Genomic DNA, 18790 nt, shown 5'->3' on the forward strand with positions numbered 1-18790 from the left:
GTGTGTGAGTGGTGGTTTTCTCGCTTTCCGAGAAGTTTTAGAATCGAGAAAGAAAACATGATTCATCATGTTTGCAAGCAACAGAAGATTTGACGCTATCTGCGTTGTTTGATTTTTTCTCCCGGTCCAGAAATTTGTGGCGAGCGATAATTTTAATTTTAGTTTATTTACGCGGTGATGATGTTGGTTCATTCGCAACTCTTTTTGAACAAAAAAATTAAGTGTTTTCGAACGAAAGTGTACCAAAAGTGCTTCTGAACGTGTTTCGTAGTTCGGGAAAGCACTAGCTGCGACCCTCCTCCCAGATGACCATGGCAATACAGGAAGTATTGGTATTGGAAGGTAATTGCTATTAGATATTTTGCAAACAGTGACAGATAGCGGACATGAAGAACCAGTGGAGGTGCCGGGCAAAGGTGTTTATCCTAGACAAATGGCAAGTTACAAATTCGCTGTTGTCGTTGTCGTAGGCGCCGTCGTAGTCGCTGTCGTAATCGCCGTCGTAGTCGTAGGCAGTACCGTTAGTTTATTTAAAATTAACCACCAACCGCTGAAAATATGAATTATCGCGTATTTCTGTTGTTCATTCTTGTTCAGTAAAATTCGAGAACGTATTTTCATTTGAATAGCTTGTTCAACCAGGTCTTAAACAATCGTCACGTCGGTCATAGCTTGTTATGATTACCTGAACCATGCGTAAAGAGAAAATCGAAACATTTAACGTCGCGTGAAAATGGATCTTAATGAAGGCCTCTTTCATAGCTTTTAGTTTAAGGATTTCAAAGATCGTCGGTTGCAGTGGCTTGCTTACTGAGCAGAAAAACGTGGTCCCAGATCCTTTCATAATAAAAAGGTATGGTTAGATCGCTTGTTTATCGTGTATTTTGTAAAACTTTTCGTTGTCGTCGGTGCCGGGTCTGAATAGTCATAAAAACTTGAGTAACGCTATAATGTGATATGAGGGGATCGGTGGCCTTAGAGCAACCGGTTTTGCTTACTGAGCAGAAGACCGTGGGTTCAATCCCAAGCTTTTTCGTGTTATATGATTGTCAATATGATTGTCAATTCAGCTTATCGTTTACCAAAACGAACCCTGCTGCAAACCCAACCCTATTACCCAATATCCCAGTGATTCCTCGTGGAAGTGCAGAGGTGTTCTCGGCTTCCATCAAAGCGAGTGTCACGTCAACACATTCCTACCCCTTCCTTTCTTGACCTGTGTTCGGGCGCGGCCGGCGCTGGTATTGCCTAGTTTGAGATCACCAGTTTTTACACATTGAGGATGATTGCTAGTCCCAAGCATCGTCTATTGGTTCTCTGTGTAATTACAGCTGGTCTGGCAATAACAGAGTAGCAACCGTGGGCGGTCAATCATGCTCATGCTCATATTCAACTTGATCTTGAAGAGATTCAGCATGAAAGTGCAGTCTCTTCTAACCGCTATCTTCAAAAGATGCTTGGAACTGCACTACTTTCCAAGCATCTGGAAAGTAGCAAAAATCTTACCAATCCGCAAGCCCGGTAAGGATCCGACATTGCCTTTAAGCGCTGAGCAAATTGTTCAAGAAACTCATTCTCAATCGTTTGCTCAAGTTTGTCGAGGAAAATAACATTCTCCTTCCGGAACAGTTTGGATTCAGAAAGGGGCACTCCACCAATCACCAGCTAGTTAGTACGAGTGATGAATAACATCCGAAGTAACAAAGCTGTATCCAAGTCCACATCCATGGCCTTGTTAGACGTTGAAAAGGCGTTTGACAATATTTGGCATGACGGACTTGTGTTCAAGCTTTGTAACTTCAACTTTCCTTTACATCTGGTTAAAATCACCCGTAACTACCTCCAGCAAAGGTCGTTTAAGGTATCGTTGAATGGTTGTCGTCTTTTAGACACGTTTTCCATCCCAGCAGGAGTCCCGCAAGGCAGTCTGCTGGGCCCCTTGCTTTACAGCATCTACACTTCCGGCATTCCTCCCCTCGGAGACGGTTTCGTATTTTTCCTGTTCGCAGATGATACCGTAATAGTCGTCAAAGGAAAGAAGCCTCACGAAATAACGAACAAACTTCAACGTTTCAAAACATGTTCCTCCATCGGCAATCGCCCAAACTGAAACCGGCTCCATCTTGTACTGTAATCATGGATGACACAAGGGTTGAGTGGTCTGCCGAAGTAACCTATCTCGAGATGTTGTTTGATGAAAAGCTCCTCTTCCGTTCGCATTTAGAGAAAACTGTAGTGCCTTGGTTAGGTGTCTGTATCCGCTGATTTGCAGCAGATCCCGCCTCTCAAGGGTAAACAAACTGGCTGTCTACAAACAAATCATAGCACCTGCGATCCTCTACGCAGCTCCGGTGTGGGAATCATGTGCACAGACTCACAGGAACAAAATCCAGGTCGCTCAGAATAGAGTGCTGAGGATGGTACTTGATCGTCCTTTCGACACTAGAATAACAAATTTACACAAAGAGGCAGGCATTGCCAAAATGGATTCCAAAATGAACGAAATTAACACTAAATTTGCACAAAAATGTATTTTATCAGAACATGCTTTGATAAGCAATTTGTATATAGTAGATTAGGTGTATATAGTAGTTGTAGGATAGTTGTACTTGTAAATAGTAGTCATAAGTAGTTTTCTTTTTCTACTTAAAACAAACCAATCCCACCAAGGTGGTCATTCTCTAAAACAGGCCTGATAGGACTAGGAACTGTAATTAATAATAATTGAAATTTGAAAGAACTAAAGTTGAAGAGACGCATTTGTGTCACTTTATAAGTTATACATGTAAACCACACAAATTCAAGAAATATAGATCATTTAAAGTAAAAAAAAAATTCGATGGGCACAATCTTAGATTTATAGGCCAACATTAGAGCCATTTCCCCTAGTACTATGAGACTAGACTACCATGCGTCGTGACCATGTTACAGTCGCTATAAATCGATGGAAACGCATGGACCACTCTAACATGGAAATGGTCACCCTAATGACAAAAAAAAAAAAAAAGAATACGGGTCTAATATTTTGCGATAAGGAACAAAACTACCCATTTTTACGAAATTCTGAGAACCACTATATCTTTTTGCTATGGAATGGCTGAATGTTAAGATTTAGATTGCCTTGTAATTATTATCCTCTCTTCAGAATTTCTCTTTGATTAATCGATTGATCAACATTTAAGGGATTTTCAACTGTTGGTGATTGTTAGGTGTAGTTTCAGGATTGTAGTTATATCATCATAACGTTTGCCTCATGGTTAATTCACTTTGAATCCCCACCCAAATTATTTCGGACTGCTTCAATCAATTCCTTCCGATTGGCCTTTGAGTTCCCTGGCATACTACTTCTCGTGGACCAACTCCAACGAAAAGTTCAATTAGAATTCAATTTGATGTTTTGATAAGGCAATGAAAACAAATCTGCAATAACATATTTTTGAAGAGCAAATGTATAGCAAAATGAAAAACATACTTGTTATCAAATTTGTCAATCGCGTAAACTGAAATCAAATTAGGATTTCAGTTTAATGTTGACATCAAAATATGAATTCAATTTACTGTCATTTTGATGCTGATTTGTTTACAAAATGAAAGCAAATCGATACTAAAGTTTGCAGTTCCTATCATAATGAAAACTCATTTGGATTTCAATTGTCACGACGTAAGTCTGATATCATATTGTGCTATCATTATGCAGCCAAGGCTTTTTAAATGAAAGCAAGTTAACTTGAAGTTCTGCTGTTAACGTCTTGTTTAAAATTTAATTTAAGCTCATCTGTCGTTGCACTAACGCTTATTGTTTATTTGTTTTGCTTAACACATTTTAGATAATTCGTTACTTGCCAGAGGTGAGATTTGAGCTCAAATCTTTCAGCGTGAGAAGCATGGATGCTTACGTTTACAGAAATTTAAATTGATGTCATTGAAATCAAGATTACTTTTCCGTTGGATTCAACAGTGTAAAAGTTTGCTCTCATTTTTGCTGTTAAGTAAACCAAAATAAGATCAACTGGAGTATTCAAAATAAGTTACAACATAACAGCAAATTTTGATTTCAATTTGATCTCCAGCTTTGCTCGGGTAGCACATCGTTACGCGTCTTGATTAGGTGTAGGGGAAGTGCGCGATTAGGGGTGGAGGATTCAAAAATCCTCTTTTAACTATGCGTAATATTTGAACGGTCCCCATTCAGTAGATTTGGTGCCAAGTACCAAGTGCCTTGGTATTCCAAGTTTTTCATGATTATTATGATTAGCAAAGTTACTCACAACTGGACGGAAATCGGGGTGCGTTAGAATATAGCCGTTATTCGTAACGATGAAGGCGTACCCGTTGACTCCAAGCTGGAAAGGTGGAAACCAGTGTTATTTGCATCTACAATCTTTCATTATATATCATCAATATACTCACCAAATGAGGCTTCAAATATTTCTTAATCTCCGAGATGGGTACGTCAGCCCCGGCTACACCGAGAATGTTCGCCACCTTGGTCTGCATGCAAACACGAAATGTTGGCATTAGTTTTTGTTTTTGGTTTCGAGGTGATTTGTTTGGTGGTTGTTATAGGTACTAGCAAAACTTGTTATGAGTACTAGGTTGTTTTTATAAACGGTGAAGAATGAATTAAACTCTCTAAAGGTCTAAATAAGATAATACAGCTACGAATGTATGAAACGATAGTCATTAAAATGTTCTATAAAATCTTTAAATGATGCATATATATTGTTAACTCATCAAATTCTATTTAAAAAAAATGCGAATATCTCCATACTACTTGCAAGAAAATCCGCATTTTTTATGGCGCATACTGTACGCTCAACTACGGCAAAGTTTACTAAGAACTGAAACGCTTTATACCATGTTAATTGTTCCTAAAATCACCAGACCAGAGCGCCCGGTTAAAATAATATTCACGCTCGCAATTTTTACAACTAATTCGACTATCGAAATTGATCCAGGTCCGTCGCAATGGAATCAGTTAAGTACTCTGCGTCTCCATTGTTGCGTGATTCAATTCAAATTACATTTATTTTTCGGTGGAGGCGGATCAAAAACAACCAAACATCTTTGCTCGAAGTATTGATTGAATATACTGCATTTTATTACTAGAAACTACCTACGAAAATACACACTCAGAAATGGATATGGAAATACGATGCTAACTAGTAGTATTAGGGTGTTTTATAATTCCAACCTGGAAACTATTCTATACTGTCTGGGTTTTGGCTAATTCCTATTGAAGGGATTGAGTGGGCTAGCTTTCCTATGCAATTTATGTACTCTACCTAATAAATATGTATATAGAACACACTCGCTGGCAATAAAGTAAACTGACTAATCAAACTTTGACACACACTTTGCCTAAGAAACATTGCCTGAAAATGTCTGTTATCTGTTTTCTATATAATGCAATTGAACAAATACACACACACACACTCAAGCACGCATGAAACTAGCCAAACGAAACACTCCACGTTGCATTCTAATAATATGTGGTTTCAATCGGTAACTCTTTCTCAACGATTAACTTGGTTTATCTGACTGGATTTTAGCACACTAAGTAGAACTCTTGCTAGGTGGTTAAATATCGTTTTGTTTTAAAAATCAAACTGTCGCCCTAAACACTGGCCTAGTTCAACTCTGCTGTTATCAAACTATTTATCTGTGAAAAGTAAATCCTGAATTCGAAGTACCTCTCGTGTTACCGAAACCCAGTAAGCCTCATTGATAAGGACGTCTTCGGTGATGTTCTGAGTAGTGGTTAGTTTGAGTTTTTTTTTGTATACACAAGTTCAGGTTTAGATAGGATTTTTTGTTTGTTTTCATAGTCATAGAATGAAAAGAAAACCAGTATTATAAAACATAGAAGCGAATGAAAAAAAATGTTAAAAAAATAATGATGAGGTATACACAGTTTGGTTGATTGCCTCCCGGTTTGAGAGGTCTCAACGTTGAGGAAACTTAGGCGGAAGCTCAGTAATAATGACATTACCTTGAATCTCCGGGTAACCTGAAAAAGGTAGATAGGAACCATTACGAAAGTAAATACTTACAGCATTTTCTCGACGGTCAAAAACAGGCATCGACACGGTTGTCATAAAATTGTATTTCTGGGTGTTGGAATACGGATCTTGATTCTAAAAGTGAAAAAGGAGGAGGAATCAGAACGATGATGATTACTGATCGAATAATCTAATCGTTTTAAAGTTGTCTAGATACAACCTCTGTTTCCCGGAGTTTGGGACTCAAAGCTTAGATGAAAATTTTATTAAGTCTATCGGCAGCTATGTAGTGGTAACTTCGAAACACTGAAATGCTTTGGAACCTTTGAAACTCGTTCAATAAGTCGAAATGTATATCAAGATGCGTATAGCTACTCAGATTTATTACGCTGCATATTTTTTTTTTGGCAGAGGAGCATAGCAACGGGCAAGTAATGGCATTTACGTTTTAAAAAAGAAACAAATCTTTAATACATAGAGCAGTTCCACGCTGATTTCTACTCACCAATTTGTCTCGCCGGGTTTTCAATCAATCGCTCTGATCTTCTGCGAGTGACTAGTTCTCCATTGACACTACTCGTATACAAAAATCAGACCGACTGGTTGTAAGCCCGCCGAGAAAAAGCGGTGGTTAGAACTCAGTAGTTGAGCATTCCTCAGGGGGGTACCTGTAAAGGACCAGACTTTCTTGCAAGCTACCTCAGGAACTTTCTTCCAGCGTTTTCAGTCGCCCAGTTCTTCAGAAGACGAAAGATTTTCCAGGAAGTTGCTTTAAGCTTCTGCCGGAAGATTCCAGTTCCCAAAAGTTTCTTTCGTCTTCCTCTGGAAGTTGCTCCATTGGCTTCACTGCCTATAATCGCATATCAGTCCCATATGGGAAAAGTAGGCATTGAGAAAATGACCGTGCAATTCCCATGTAAATATTTGAAAAATCATAGTAAATTTATTGATAATATTTTCAAGTTAAAATCAGTTGCAATGAAGCTTGCATGTTTTATTATATCAGCGAAAAATATGGCAATTCGAAAAGCAGAACTTTACCTTGAACTATTTTTATTGAATTTCAGGATGGGACTGATATGCGATTATTTTGCTTGATCGGACAAACTGACTTGATGTTGTTTTTACATTTTTAATGGACAAAGTCCGTAGTTTTATCACACAATATGAAAATAGGTGTCAATTGACAGTGGATAGCGTCGTTATCTCAAATTTGACCAAAATCCATACAGGAGTAATATGCGATTATAGGCAGTTCATCCGAAGGTTTTTTCCTACTTCTATTGGAAGATTTTTCCGAACATCTTCTAGCTTCCCCTGGAAATGACTACTCTTGGAAATTTCATCCGATTTACGAAATCTTTCTGGCTTCGTCTGGGTGTGTCACCCGAAACATTTCCCATAAGTTTTTCAATATTTGTCTTGGAAGTTCCCCAGATGTTTTTCCTACTTGTCTTAGAATTTTCTTCAAACTTCCTCCAGAAGTGCTTCTTTCAGCTTTCTCTGGAAGTTTTCGTGGTTTTATTCAGAAGTAAACTCAAACATGCCCCGGAAATTCTTTCCGACGTTCCTAAAAAAGGCCGTTCTTAGTCCTTCAAAAACGGCAAAAAACCTTTCATACCGATAAACTTGAAAACTCGCTCCTCCTGTTGGCAATCCCTCCTTTTGAAAACATTGCCAAGTCTTCATTCAAATCGAAAAAAAAATCGCTACAGATTCTAGCTTTTTTCAAGAAGATTTCGCATGGAACTGCTCCATATCTAATCTAGCATTTTTTCATAAATCATTACACATAATTGTCCCGTCCCAAATCCCGAGAAACACATGAATTTACCCACCAATCACTAAATGAATGTTAACTGCTAACCAGTGTAACTCACCATTCTCTGCTTCATAATCATTCGACGATGCTGTTCCTCTGGGGAGAAGAAAATCACCCGATTCTTACGGTAATCTATGAACCTTTCCTTTTGCTCGGCTCGTTCCTTGATCTCCCACAACCAATCGGTCATTTTCGGATCCTGAAAAATAAATACACGTAAAACTCGAACCCACCCAGATCTATCCGTCTGACTGTCTACCTCAACGTCCGCGTACACCTCGGACCACACCACCGGATGTTCCCGTTTGTTCAGCACCAGTGGCCTCGCTATCACCGGTATGTAGTTCAGCACCTCTTCCCGTACCTCGGCCAGCGTACTCAAGTGGACGTAGTAGCCTTGATTCTTACAGGCCATCTCCTTGATCTCCTTGACATCGGCAACCTCCCGCCCGATCAGATAGGTAAAAACCCGCACCGGAATGAAGGGCAGATCCTTCCAGTTGTACTGCTCGAATATTTCCTCGAAACTGTATGGAACACCATCGGACACGAGCATAATGGCCTGGTTGCAACGGGCCCCACTTCGGCTTTCACGGAATGTTTCAAGTAGCTCGAAAGCCTTGGTCAACGCCGCCGAAACGTTTGCGATCTCAGTCGTCGCGATGTCATCCATTCCCAGCTTCAGCTCTCGGATGTTACCCATGTTTGCCTGGACCATCGTGTCGCGAAAGCAGTCGACGATTTCGGTCACCTCTTCCGAAAAGGAGAAGATGTTGACGTAATCGTTCGGACCTAACGTGTCCAGGATGTTGGACACGACGTGCTTGGCTATGTCTTTCCGCTGGCCCGTCATGGAACCGGAGCTGTCTACTAGGATAATGACATCTTTCGGACTGTTGGCCGCCTCGATGTACCACGAGCGCAGCCGACAGTCGTAAAGATCGACTGGATCCTCCACCCACTTAGTCGCCGGAAACTGCCGGAGGAAGCCCGACGAGCTGCCAAAGTATTGCCACGTCAGTGTCGGGTCACCGATGTAGTTGTTGTAGAAGATCGAGTCCAACGCCTCGGACCACTTGATCGCTTTGATCACTTCAGTTGCTGGAAGTGCGAGGGAGAGAAGTTTAAGGGAATTCTAAATAGTTCAGTTGCCTACAAACCTCTATCGTACACATTGGTGGGCACGTGCACCGAGCTGACCGAGGTGTTGACCGCTTCGTTGAAGAAGTGCTTCTTCTTGACGAGAACAATCTCTTTCGGGGGGATGGGTGTGGTGATATCGGCCGGGTCCTCGTCGATCATCGGTATCGGTGTGGTAATGATCTCGCCCGGTTCGATCATCTCCTTTGCATTGTAGTATTGAAAACTCTGGTTCACCGGTTCCTCGTCGTACGAGATGGCCGTATTCTCGGCGGTGTCCATGATGCGCTAGGTGGAATAGGGTATGTCAGAACATTGAATCTTCCGTGGCAATCAAATCTCAAAGTAGGCCTCAACTGAAGGCCCATGACATTCTTTCACATTTTTTCATAATGATCATGATGTCTTTGCTATCAGTCCGCTTTATTCGACTGAAGAAACCGGATGGTGCTTGTCAAAAAAACCATCGCTCCATTCTATGGAGTATACCGTTTAACGTTTGTTTACGTTTCATGAAGCATTAACTTTTTCCCCCCTTCCACATGTAGCGTATTTTCTATATGGCTGGTCACCCTAAAATGCTACGTCATGTATGCATCTTCCCTTGGAGTTTACAACCCCCTACTGCCCACTTCTCTGTCAATTTGTATTGAGGTTTACAGTAACTGATCCAAATTTGAACATATTTCAAGCTGAACAATATATTAGGTCCTAAGTAACATTGATCGATTCTCTTCGTCGACTTGGGTATAGAATCGTTTCTTGTCATGTTTATCGTATTAGAAGATAGAAAATAGCTTCTTTCATCGATCTGTGAGCTGAAAATAGTTGGGAAGGTGTTAACATGACCGTGTGGATGCAAAGATAATCTGTCAATGTTACTTAGGACCTAATGCAATGTTCAGCTTGGTTTGCTTGTGATCTTGATTTGCGTGAGAATTTTATTGTTTGTTTGGAAAAGTGTAATATAGATGGAAAACAAAAATTAATTTACCTATGAGTCATTCCAGCTCAAGCTACTTTAACAAAAACAAAATGTGGGTACACCTATACGAATCTTAATTAAAAAACCTTCAAATTAACGTTCTAAGATCACGAATCGCGTATTTGGTTGTGGAGTAATCTTTTCTGAAAGTTGAAATTTTTTTAAATCTTTAAAATCCAGGGTTGAAGTCCAGAAGGATCTGGGCACTCTAGAGCAAAATAAAAAAAGGCGTTTGTCCAGAATGTCAAAATAAGCGTTTTGGCCAATTTTGGCACAAATCGGTGACGTCGACCACAAATTCTGTACCCACTTGAGCAAATATTTCTAGATTCTTACCATATAAAAAGTTACTGTCTTCGGCAAAGTTTTTCAGGAAGTCCAGATCTTTTCGTTGGTGGAGTAGTTCAGAAAATTCTCACTACGTGGCGCTAGTATATACATGCAATTTTCGCATATACAATAGCTCGAGATCCTGAGCAGATAGAAGTTACTGTCTTCGGCAAAATTGTTCTGGGTGTCAAGTAGTTTTGGCTGGTGGACAGTAGTTCAGAATTTTCTCACTACACGGCGCTAGTATAAACGTGAAATTTTCATATAAAATATCTCGAGATCCTGACCAGATAGAAAGTTACTGTCTTAGGCAAAGCTGTTCAGGAGATCATAGCTTTTTTTTTTTCTGATTAACAGTAGTTCAAAATTTTCTCACTAGGTAGTGCTCGTATACATGTTAAGCTCTCGCATGTGATACATCACTAGATTCTGACGAGATAAAGAATAAATGTCTTTGGCAAAGTTTTTTAGAAAGTCAAGATCTTTTCATTGGTGAACAGTTGTTCAGAATTTTCTCCCTACTCGGTGCTAGTATACACATGCAATTCTCGCATATACAATAGCTCGAGATCCTGAGCAGATAGAAAGTTACTGTTTTCGGTAAACTTGTTCAGGGGGTCAAGACTTTTTGGCTGGTGAACAGTAGCCTAGAAATTTTTCACCACATGGCACTGGTAAACGTGTACAATTCTCGCGTATGCTAAGTTCGAGATTCTGAACAGGTAGAAAATTACTGTCTTCGAAAAAGTTGTTCATGAGGTCAATGCCTATTGCTTGGTGCACAATAGTTCAGAATTTTCACACTACGTGGCGCTAGTATACACGTGAAATTCTCGCATGTAAAATATCTCGAGATTCTGATCAGATAGATTTCTCTAGTGGACAGTAGTTCAAAATTTTCTCACTACGTAGTGCTAGAATACACGTGAAATTCTCGCATGTGGTTTGTTTCGAGATCCTGACCAGATAGAAAGTTACTGTCTTCGACAAAGTTGTTCAGGAGGTCAAAGCATTTTTGGCTGGTAAACAGTAGTTAAGGATTTTATCACCACGTGACATAGATGTACACTTCTCGCATATGCTATATCTCGAGATCCTAATCAGATAGAAAGTTACTGTCTACAACAAAGTTATTCGTGAAATTTGGCCAAAGACGTGAAATTCTCGCATGTGGTTTGTTTCGAGATCCTGACCAGATAGAAAGTTACTGTCTTCGACAAAGTTGTTCAGGAGGTCAAAGCATTTTTGGCTGGTAAACAGTAGTTAAGGATTTTATCACCACGTGGCATAGATGTACACTTCTCGAATATGCTATATGGCTGGTATGGCTTTTGGCTGGTGAACAATAGTTTAGAATTTTCTCATAAACTCTAGGCTTTAAACTCCTGAACAACTTTGTTCAAGACAGTAACTTTCTACCTGGTCAAGAACGTGAGATATTTTATATGCGAGAATTTCAGATGTATACTAGCATCATGAAGTGAGAAAATTCTGAACTACTGTCCACCAGCCAAAAGACCTTGACCTCCTGAACAACTTTCTATCTGATCAGGATCTCGAGATATAGCATATGCGAGAAGTGTACATGTATACAAACACCACGTGGTGAGAAAATTATTAACTACTGTTTACCAGCCAAAAAGTCTTGACCCCCTAAACAACTTTGCCGAAGACAGCAACTTTCTAGCTGATCAAGATCTCGAGCTATTGAATATGGGAGAAAGGCACGTATATACTAGCACCGCAAAGTGAGAAAATTCTAAACTATTGTCACCCAGCAAAAAGATCTTGACTTCCTGAAAAACTTTGCCGAATACATTTACTTTCTATCTGGTCAGGATCTAGAGATATTTTATATGCAAGAGTTTCACATCTATAGTAGCGCCGCAAAGTGAGAAAACGCTGAACTACTGTCCACCTGCGAAAAAGCCTTGACATCCTGAACAACTATGCCGAAGACAGTACTTTTCTATCTGGTTGGGAACTCGAGATATTTTATATGAGAATTTCACGTGTATACTAGCGTCGCGTAGAGAGCAAATTCTGAACTATTGAGCACCAAGCAATAGGCTTTGATCTCCTGAAAAATTTTGTGAAAGACAGTAACTTTTTATCTGGTCAGGATCTCGAGATATATCACATGCGAGAATTTCACATGTATAGTAGCGCTACGTAATGAGAAAATTCTGAACTACTGTCCGCCAGCGACAAGGCTATGATCTCCTGAACAACTTTGTCAGAGACAGTAACTTTCTATCTTGTCAGAATCTTGATATATTCCATGTTGTAATCAATTAAGTCAAATCCCACGTAGTATGGTCACAGTTTTCGCGGTTTCCATTTACATTTTCCTTATTATCCGCATTTTTTTATGTGTTTACTGTAATTTTATTAGTTTAGCTTGTTTAGATCAAAACAAGTTTTTTTGAGGAATACTCGTTGGTTTCAGATCGATTGGTAACTCAGCAACAAAATGGCAATGGAACACTCATGTGTGTTGTACAAAGTACAACAGCGCGAGTAACGGAGGGTTAATAAAACTTTACAGAAATTTCTGTAAAATTGGGTTCTTATAAAAAAATAGTGAGAAATTCAGGGCAGTCTAGAAAACCTTAAGCAAAGTCGGAAATATTTTAAGCAGTTTTAATAACATCAAGAAAGTCCAGACTATTGAAGAAGTTATGAATGAGTGTTGAATATCTTGAGAACTTCAGTGAAAGGCTACATTAATTATTTCGTTTTGATTCCAAGAAAATTGCTGAAGCTTAAAGAAGTTCCAGAAATTTCAGAGAATATTCTCTGCCTCAGTCGCGCTTATTCCAGCCAGCAATCTGCATAGTCGTCTCGGCCCTGAGTGTAGATGTAGGTCGGGGTCTTCCAACCAGCTATTACTGGCAAGTATATTGACGATTCAGCCTCTCCTTTGCCTGATACCGCTTCAACTTCTAGCTGTGTTTCCGGTTCTGCGACCTTCACACTAGCCACATCATGTCCATGCATCCGTTCTGCCAACTACCAGCAGGTTTATGCCACCACCTGGTCTTCCTCGGATCCGGGACACCCTAAAACAGGCACTGAGGAAGCTTCCGAACCTCCCGACCCAGTCGCACTTGCTGCAGACATCCGCCATCGTCATCGTCCCGGTCCTGTGGTCGGTGATGGTATCGGGGCCTTCCGGCCTGCAACCTCAGGCGAGTATGTTAGCGATTCCAAGCTTTCGGTACCTGATGTCCTTTCGATTTCTAGTTCCCGTGATTGCTCCTCGAATAATCTCCGGATCTACTACCACAACGTGCGTGGGCTGAGGACTAAAATCGACTCGTTTTTCCTGGCTGTTGCGTTGCGGAGGCCGATTGTGCTGACGGAAACGTGGCTGGACGACCGAATTTACTCATCGCAACTTTTCGGGTTATTCTATTCCATCTTCGGAACTGATCGGTCTGCCCTAAACAGTCAAAAATCGCGCGGTGGTGGAGTCCTGATTGCAGTATCTACGAGACTAGCCAGCTACGTTACCCATTTCCAGTCAACTGGAACAGCTGTGGATTGTCGTAGAACTTCCACAAAGCAAGCTTAGTGTAGGCGCAATCTACCTGCCTCCCGACCGCAAAAACGACTGCACGATCATTTGTGAGCATGTGGAATCGTTAGGCTCAATTTCGTCACAATTAAGTCCCTGCTATCCCGCTTTCGTATTTGGTGACTACAATCAAGCTGGTCTGCAGTATAGTCGCTATATTCATAGTCTGGCGGATAGAATCTTGGGAACCAATTGAGCTGTCAAATAGCGGAACCAATCGAGCAAATCACGACCAACAACAGAAAAGAGCACATCAGCTATTGCGAACAAAACTTCGGAAACCCTTTTCTCGTGACTCCAGGCTCGCCTACGCAAACTAACACCATCTTTGTGTTGGCGAATGTTTCCCCTATCCGATGGTGCCGGTAATTTGCGTTCGATTGGCGAGGAAAGAATAATCAACGTTTTGTTTATAAAAGTTCATAGTACCTTTTCAATTGTTGGTCTAAAATATATTGAATTGGTTCCGCTTTATGATAGATCGAAATTCTATTCGCCAGACTATGAATATAGCGACTATAGTCTGCAGTGGCGCTTTACAGATAGTGGCACACCATTAATTGATCCACTGCTTTCGCATATGCCGGTTGCTTGCTGTGCTCTTTTGGACGGTTTTAACTTTTACGAGTTCACACAAGTGAATACTTTTCCGAACCGAAATGGACGTTTGCTAGATCTTGTCCTGGCAAATGATTCCGCACTACCGGGCACTTCTGTTTCCTTGCCGGTCAAGCCACTGATTGATCTAGATGCCGATCATCCCGCTCTCGTCGTGTCATTTAGTTTACCTACGCCGACATCTGAGTGCTACTCTTTGGACTTTCGCCGGGCCGATTATGTTGCATTGAACAATGCGCTTGCGGAAATTGATTGGCAATTTATCGAAACAGCCGCTAGCGTGAATGATGGTGTGGATTTTTTCAGTGCTGCACTGGAAGATGCTATTTTCCGCATTGTACCAGCTCGACGGTCTCCGCTAAAGCCGCAATGGCCTAACCCACGCCTACGCGTGCTAAAACGTCAACGCTCTGCCGCCCTCCGAAAGTATTGTAACTCTCGCTCGCCGTACTACAAACGACTGTTCAATTTTGCGAGTCGTAGTTATCGAAATTACAATCGTTTTCTCTATAATCGATACGTGAGACGCACGGAAGCGAACCTTCGCACGAATCCGAAAAGTTTTTGGTCGTTTGTCAACTCCAAACGGAAGGAATCCGGGTTGCCTTGTTCCATGTTTCTCGGGAATGACTCGGCTAATAGCGAAAGAGAAAAATGCGACTTGTTGCTCGTCATTTCAAGCAAGTGTTCCACGATTTCTCCGCTTCGCCAACACAAGTGCTGGACGCTACTGTTGGGATGCCACGTAACACGCAAACTGAAGCTCTCGCTCGCCGCCGGACCTGACGGCATTCCGTCATCAGTTCTAAAACGTTGTGTAGCCAATTTCTGCCTTCCACTTGCGAGGCTAGTCAATCTCTCGGCACAGCAATGTGAGTTCCCCTGCCGCTGGAAACTTTCTTATCTGTTCTCAGTGTACAAAAAAGGAGATAAACGGAATGTCATACATTATCGTGGAATCACCTCCTTGTGTGCCTGCTCAAAACTGTTCGAGATTATCATAAATGGTGCTCTGTTCGCACGCTGCAAAAATTATATCGATACAGAACAGCACGGTTTCTACCCGAAGCGCTCCGTGTCCACGAACCAGGTGCAGTTCACTTCTAACTGTCTGCGATGCATGGATTCAGGATGGCAAGTCGATGCTGCGTATATGGATCTAAAAGCTGCATTTGACACGGTGGACCATAGTATCTTGCTGGCCAAGTTGGAGATACTTGGCATCTCGTCAACTGCTGTGGATTGGTTCAGATCTTACTTGGTGAATCGCTATGGACATGTCAAGATTGGCGCGTCGGAGTCGGATGTTTTCTCAAACAACTCGGGAGTTCGGCAAGGCAGTTAGGTAGGACCGCTACTATTTTCGATCTTTTTAAACGACGTCGCCTTGCTGCGCGTTTTCTACGCAGACGATACGAAAATCTACAAAATTATTAAAAGCCTCTCGGACTGACTGGTGCTCAAGAAATGTGATGAGTCAACATGTAACATTATTTTTTCTATCACCGAAAAATCGAACCAATCATGTTTGACTAGTTCTCTACGGACGCTGTCTTGCTCGTGTAGAGCACATAAAGGATCTGGGCATTACCTTGGACTGCAGACTCACTTTCAGAATCCACTACAATGACATCATCTCCAGAGCTAATCGACAATTGGGCTTTATTTTCAAAATTGCCGACGAGTTTCGTGACCCGCTATGCTTGTGCGATCCTTATTGGAGTCAAGTTCAGTTGTTTGGTGCCCTTTCCATGCTAGCTGAATCACTAGAATTGAATCCGTTCAACGCAAGTTTGTGAGATATGCTCTTCGTTTCCTCAACTGGCGTGACCCAACGAACTTGCCACCGTACGAGGAGCGTTGCCGTTTCCTGGGAATCGAGCCATTAGAGGTGAGACGGACGGTCGCTCAAGCTACGTTCGCTGGAAAGCTGCTTACGGGTGACATTGACTTCCAACACTGCTGTCACAGCTAAATATGTATGCCCCTGAGAGGTCTCTTCGTCAACGCGACTTTCTGTTTTTGGAACCACGGAGTCGGAATTATACACAAAACACGAGTCAATTCGAGCAATCAGCCGGCAATTCAACAACTTTTTTTTATATGTTCGACGTACCGTACCGTACCGTTGACCGTAACTATTTAGTTTAAGTTTTATTCATTTAGACAATAATTGTCAGTTGAATTTTTCAATAAACATATAAAAAACATACATCGTTCATATCGTACGTAAGTGTTTAACACTATTTATGCGATACTAATTGAATAAGTCTAAAACATCAAACATTTATTTGGTGTGCCATCAGAGAACGACTAATTTTCTTATTAGTAGTACTTTTTAGTAGTTTTTTTACAACTATAAATCACATTTGGTTTAACATGGTCACTAAAATCACTATTTTTTGATAGCATTGATCGCTACCAGCCCTTAAGCCAATGTTCGGTTTGCCAAACCAAATTCAATAAAACGGCAAGTTTAGCATTCACCCCATTCTAGAATAACAAACTTTCCATCCACACAAAATAGGTCACCCGATCATTCTAGCCGTTGCCAAAATTCATCAGTCGTTCAAGGCATCAATAATATCCGACTTTCTTGCATGCATCGCATTTCTAACCCAAAAAGTTCTACACTCGTGTGCTCGCTGTCCTCGCTATAAGGAACACGGGCTATGCACCAAAACAAAAATCAATAATCCTTCAAAAGTGAAAGGAAAACACCAGCGTCTTCGGGTTGAAGCGGGGCACTACATACCTTAACGGCGCTGACTTTCGCATCCATCATGTACTTGAGGTCCTTGGCCATCTCTTCCACAATTTTTTGTCCATTTTTGCTAACTACTTGTGCTTGTTTAAAACTCTACAAGTATTAAAGTTTGAATCAATTAAGACACTCGCATATCATCGTCATTATCATCATCTTCATTATGACATGGCGAATGGGACGAAAAATCGATAATATGATGTGTCACTCGCCTGAGCCCACAATCGGACACTACTTACATCTTCTACGGCTTTTCTTCTAGTTATTAAATCTCCTAAAGCGGATAGCTCACCGCCTAGCTTGTACGCCCATCCCTCGACCCTGGAAGAATGCAGGTGGCGAATAGGAATTAGGTCACATTCCCCTGCAGGGCTAATGACAAGGAAATACTCACATGCTGTACTTGATTTTTTGTGGCTCATCTGCACTACGAGTAATCGAGATTGCAAAAACTAACAGAACGGAAAAAGCGATGAAACCCGAGCTATTCTTTATGTACATGGTTGTGACCATTGGCTACTAGTTCCAGCAGAGTCCTACGAGCTAGCTGTTCCGTTCGTTTGCATTCGTTCGCGACGAGATCTTTCTGGACCATATCCAGAATAATGGGGCCTGACTGACTGCGTATATTGCGGAAAATGTCGACCACCACCCCACACTGGACAATGCTGTGCTGTATGTAAAACAACTTTCTACGCCAATGATCAAACTGACCCGACCAAATTTACTCGCTTTCAACGGCCAGCGTCGATAGTTCACGATTGCTGGCAACTTTAACACTGTCCGAGCTTATATTTCGCCATCTTGAACAATTTTCCTTCACAACTCGTCGCCAGCTAGAACAATGGCGTCCATTTTTTCACTTTTCCAGCTCCTGTCAGCAAAATTTTTCACCAATCTGGATAAAGGGCTCCATTTTCGGCCAGTCCTGCGCAATGGTACCTCCAGTGAGCATGTCCCAAATTCACCTCCAGTGATGGTAAACAATCAACATGTGGACCTTCCAGTACGGTGAGCACGCATGGCCGACGAAGGGGAGCACGTGCTTAGAGCACGCTGCTTTGTTGATTGTTTACAATCACCAGCTGGTCCAGGACATGCGCCATTGGGGATGCTTCTATCCATAAACAGTCGCCATTTTCGACCCCAATGCTGTTTGTAAACAATCCCAGTGGGGAAACCTGTTGCTCTTGAAATGGGGATTGGCACGAGTTCCGGTTATCCGACCGGTTATGTGCACGCTGAGGGGTTTGCAAAGAACCAAATTCTGCTGTTTCGCACTCACAAACAATCCACAAATAATATTACTGTATATTTTTTTTAAATGATCAACCACCAAGTCAATCAAATCCGATCTAGTCACCTTCGAATTCAACTGTCTCCATTCCGTGAAACTGTCAAAGTTCTTTCCATCATGCCAGTGGCAGTTCGTTTGATTGAGTTCCTGACTATTGTAACCCTGTTCATTCTAGTATCGACCGGATCCTTCATTCTTTACTTTGCAGATAACATTTTCCTCCTTCTCGCAACGGTTATAACGGTAAGTACT

The 18790-nt window shown here is 41.3% G+C and overlaps 1 protein-coding gene across 6 annotated transcripts in view; it reads right to left on the reverse strand.

The window, feature by feature from the left end:
• stj (straightjacket) overlaps window positions 1–18121 on the reverse strand; it is a 53341-nt gene extending 35220 nt beyond the window's left edge. For 4 of the 6 annotated variants that reach the window (XM_065230392.1, XM_065230390.1, XM_065230389.1 and 1 more), the window contains exons 1-10: window positions 17636–18121; window positions 17481–17562; window positions 17233–17337; window positions 8985–9252; window positions 8084–8925; window positions 7883–8023; window positions 6054–6137; window positions 5694–5750; window positions 4411–4491; window positions 4269–4343 (exon numbers count right to left, since the gene is read on the reverse strand). In XM_065230392.1, the coding sequence (XP_065086464.1) occupies window positions 4269–4343; window positions 4411–4491; window positions 5694–5750; window positions 6054–6137; window positions 7883–8023; window positions 8084–8925; window positions 8985–9252; window positions 17233–17337; window positions 17481–17562; window positions 17636–17754 (1854 nt within the window). In that variant the 5' untranslated portion in view covers window positions 17755–18121. The remainder of the gene's footprint in view (window positions 1–4268; window positions 4344–4410; window positions 4492–5693; window positions 5751–6053; window positions 6138–7882; window positions 8024–8083; window positions 8926–8984; window positions 9253–17232; window positions 17338–17480; window positions 17563–17635) is intronic. The other 2 variants (XM_065230393.1, XM_065230391.1) reach the window with 1 other exon arrangement.
• Between the last annotated feature and the right edge of the window lie 669 nt (window positions 18122–18790).

This window comes from Ochlerotatus camptorhynchus, unplaced genomic scaffold (genome assembly GCF_037179485.1).
Source record: "Ochlerotatus camptorhynchus isolate MF236.1 unplaced genomic scaffold, CSIRO-AGI_Acam_v1.1 ptg000330l, whole genome shotgun sequence".
Classification (NCBI taxonomy): Eukaryota; Metazoa; Arthropoda; class Insecta; order Diptera; family Culicidae; genus Ochlerotatus; species Ochlerotatus camptorhynchus.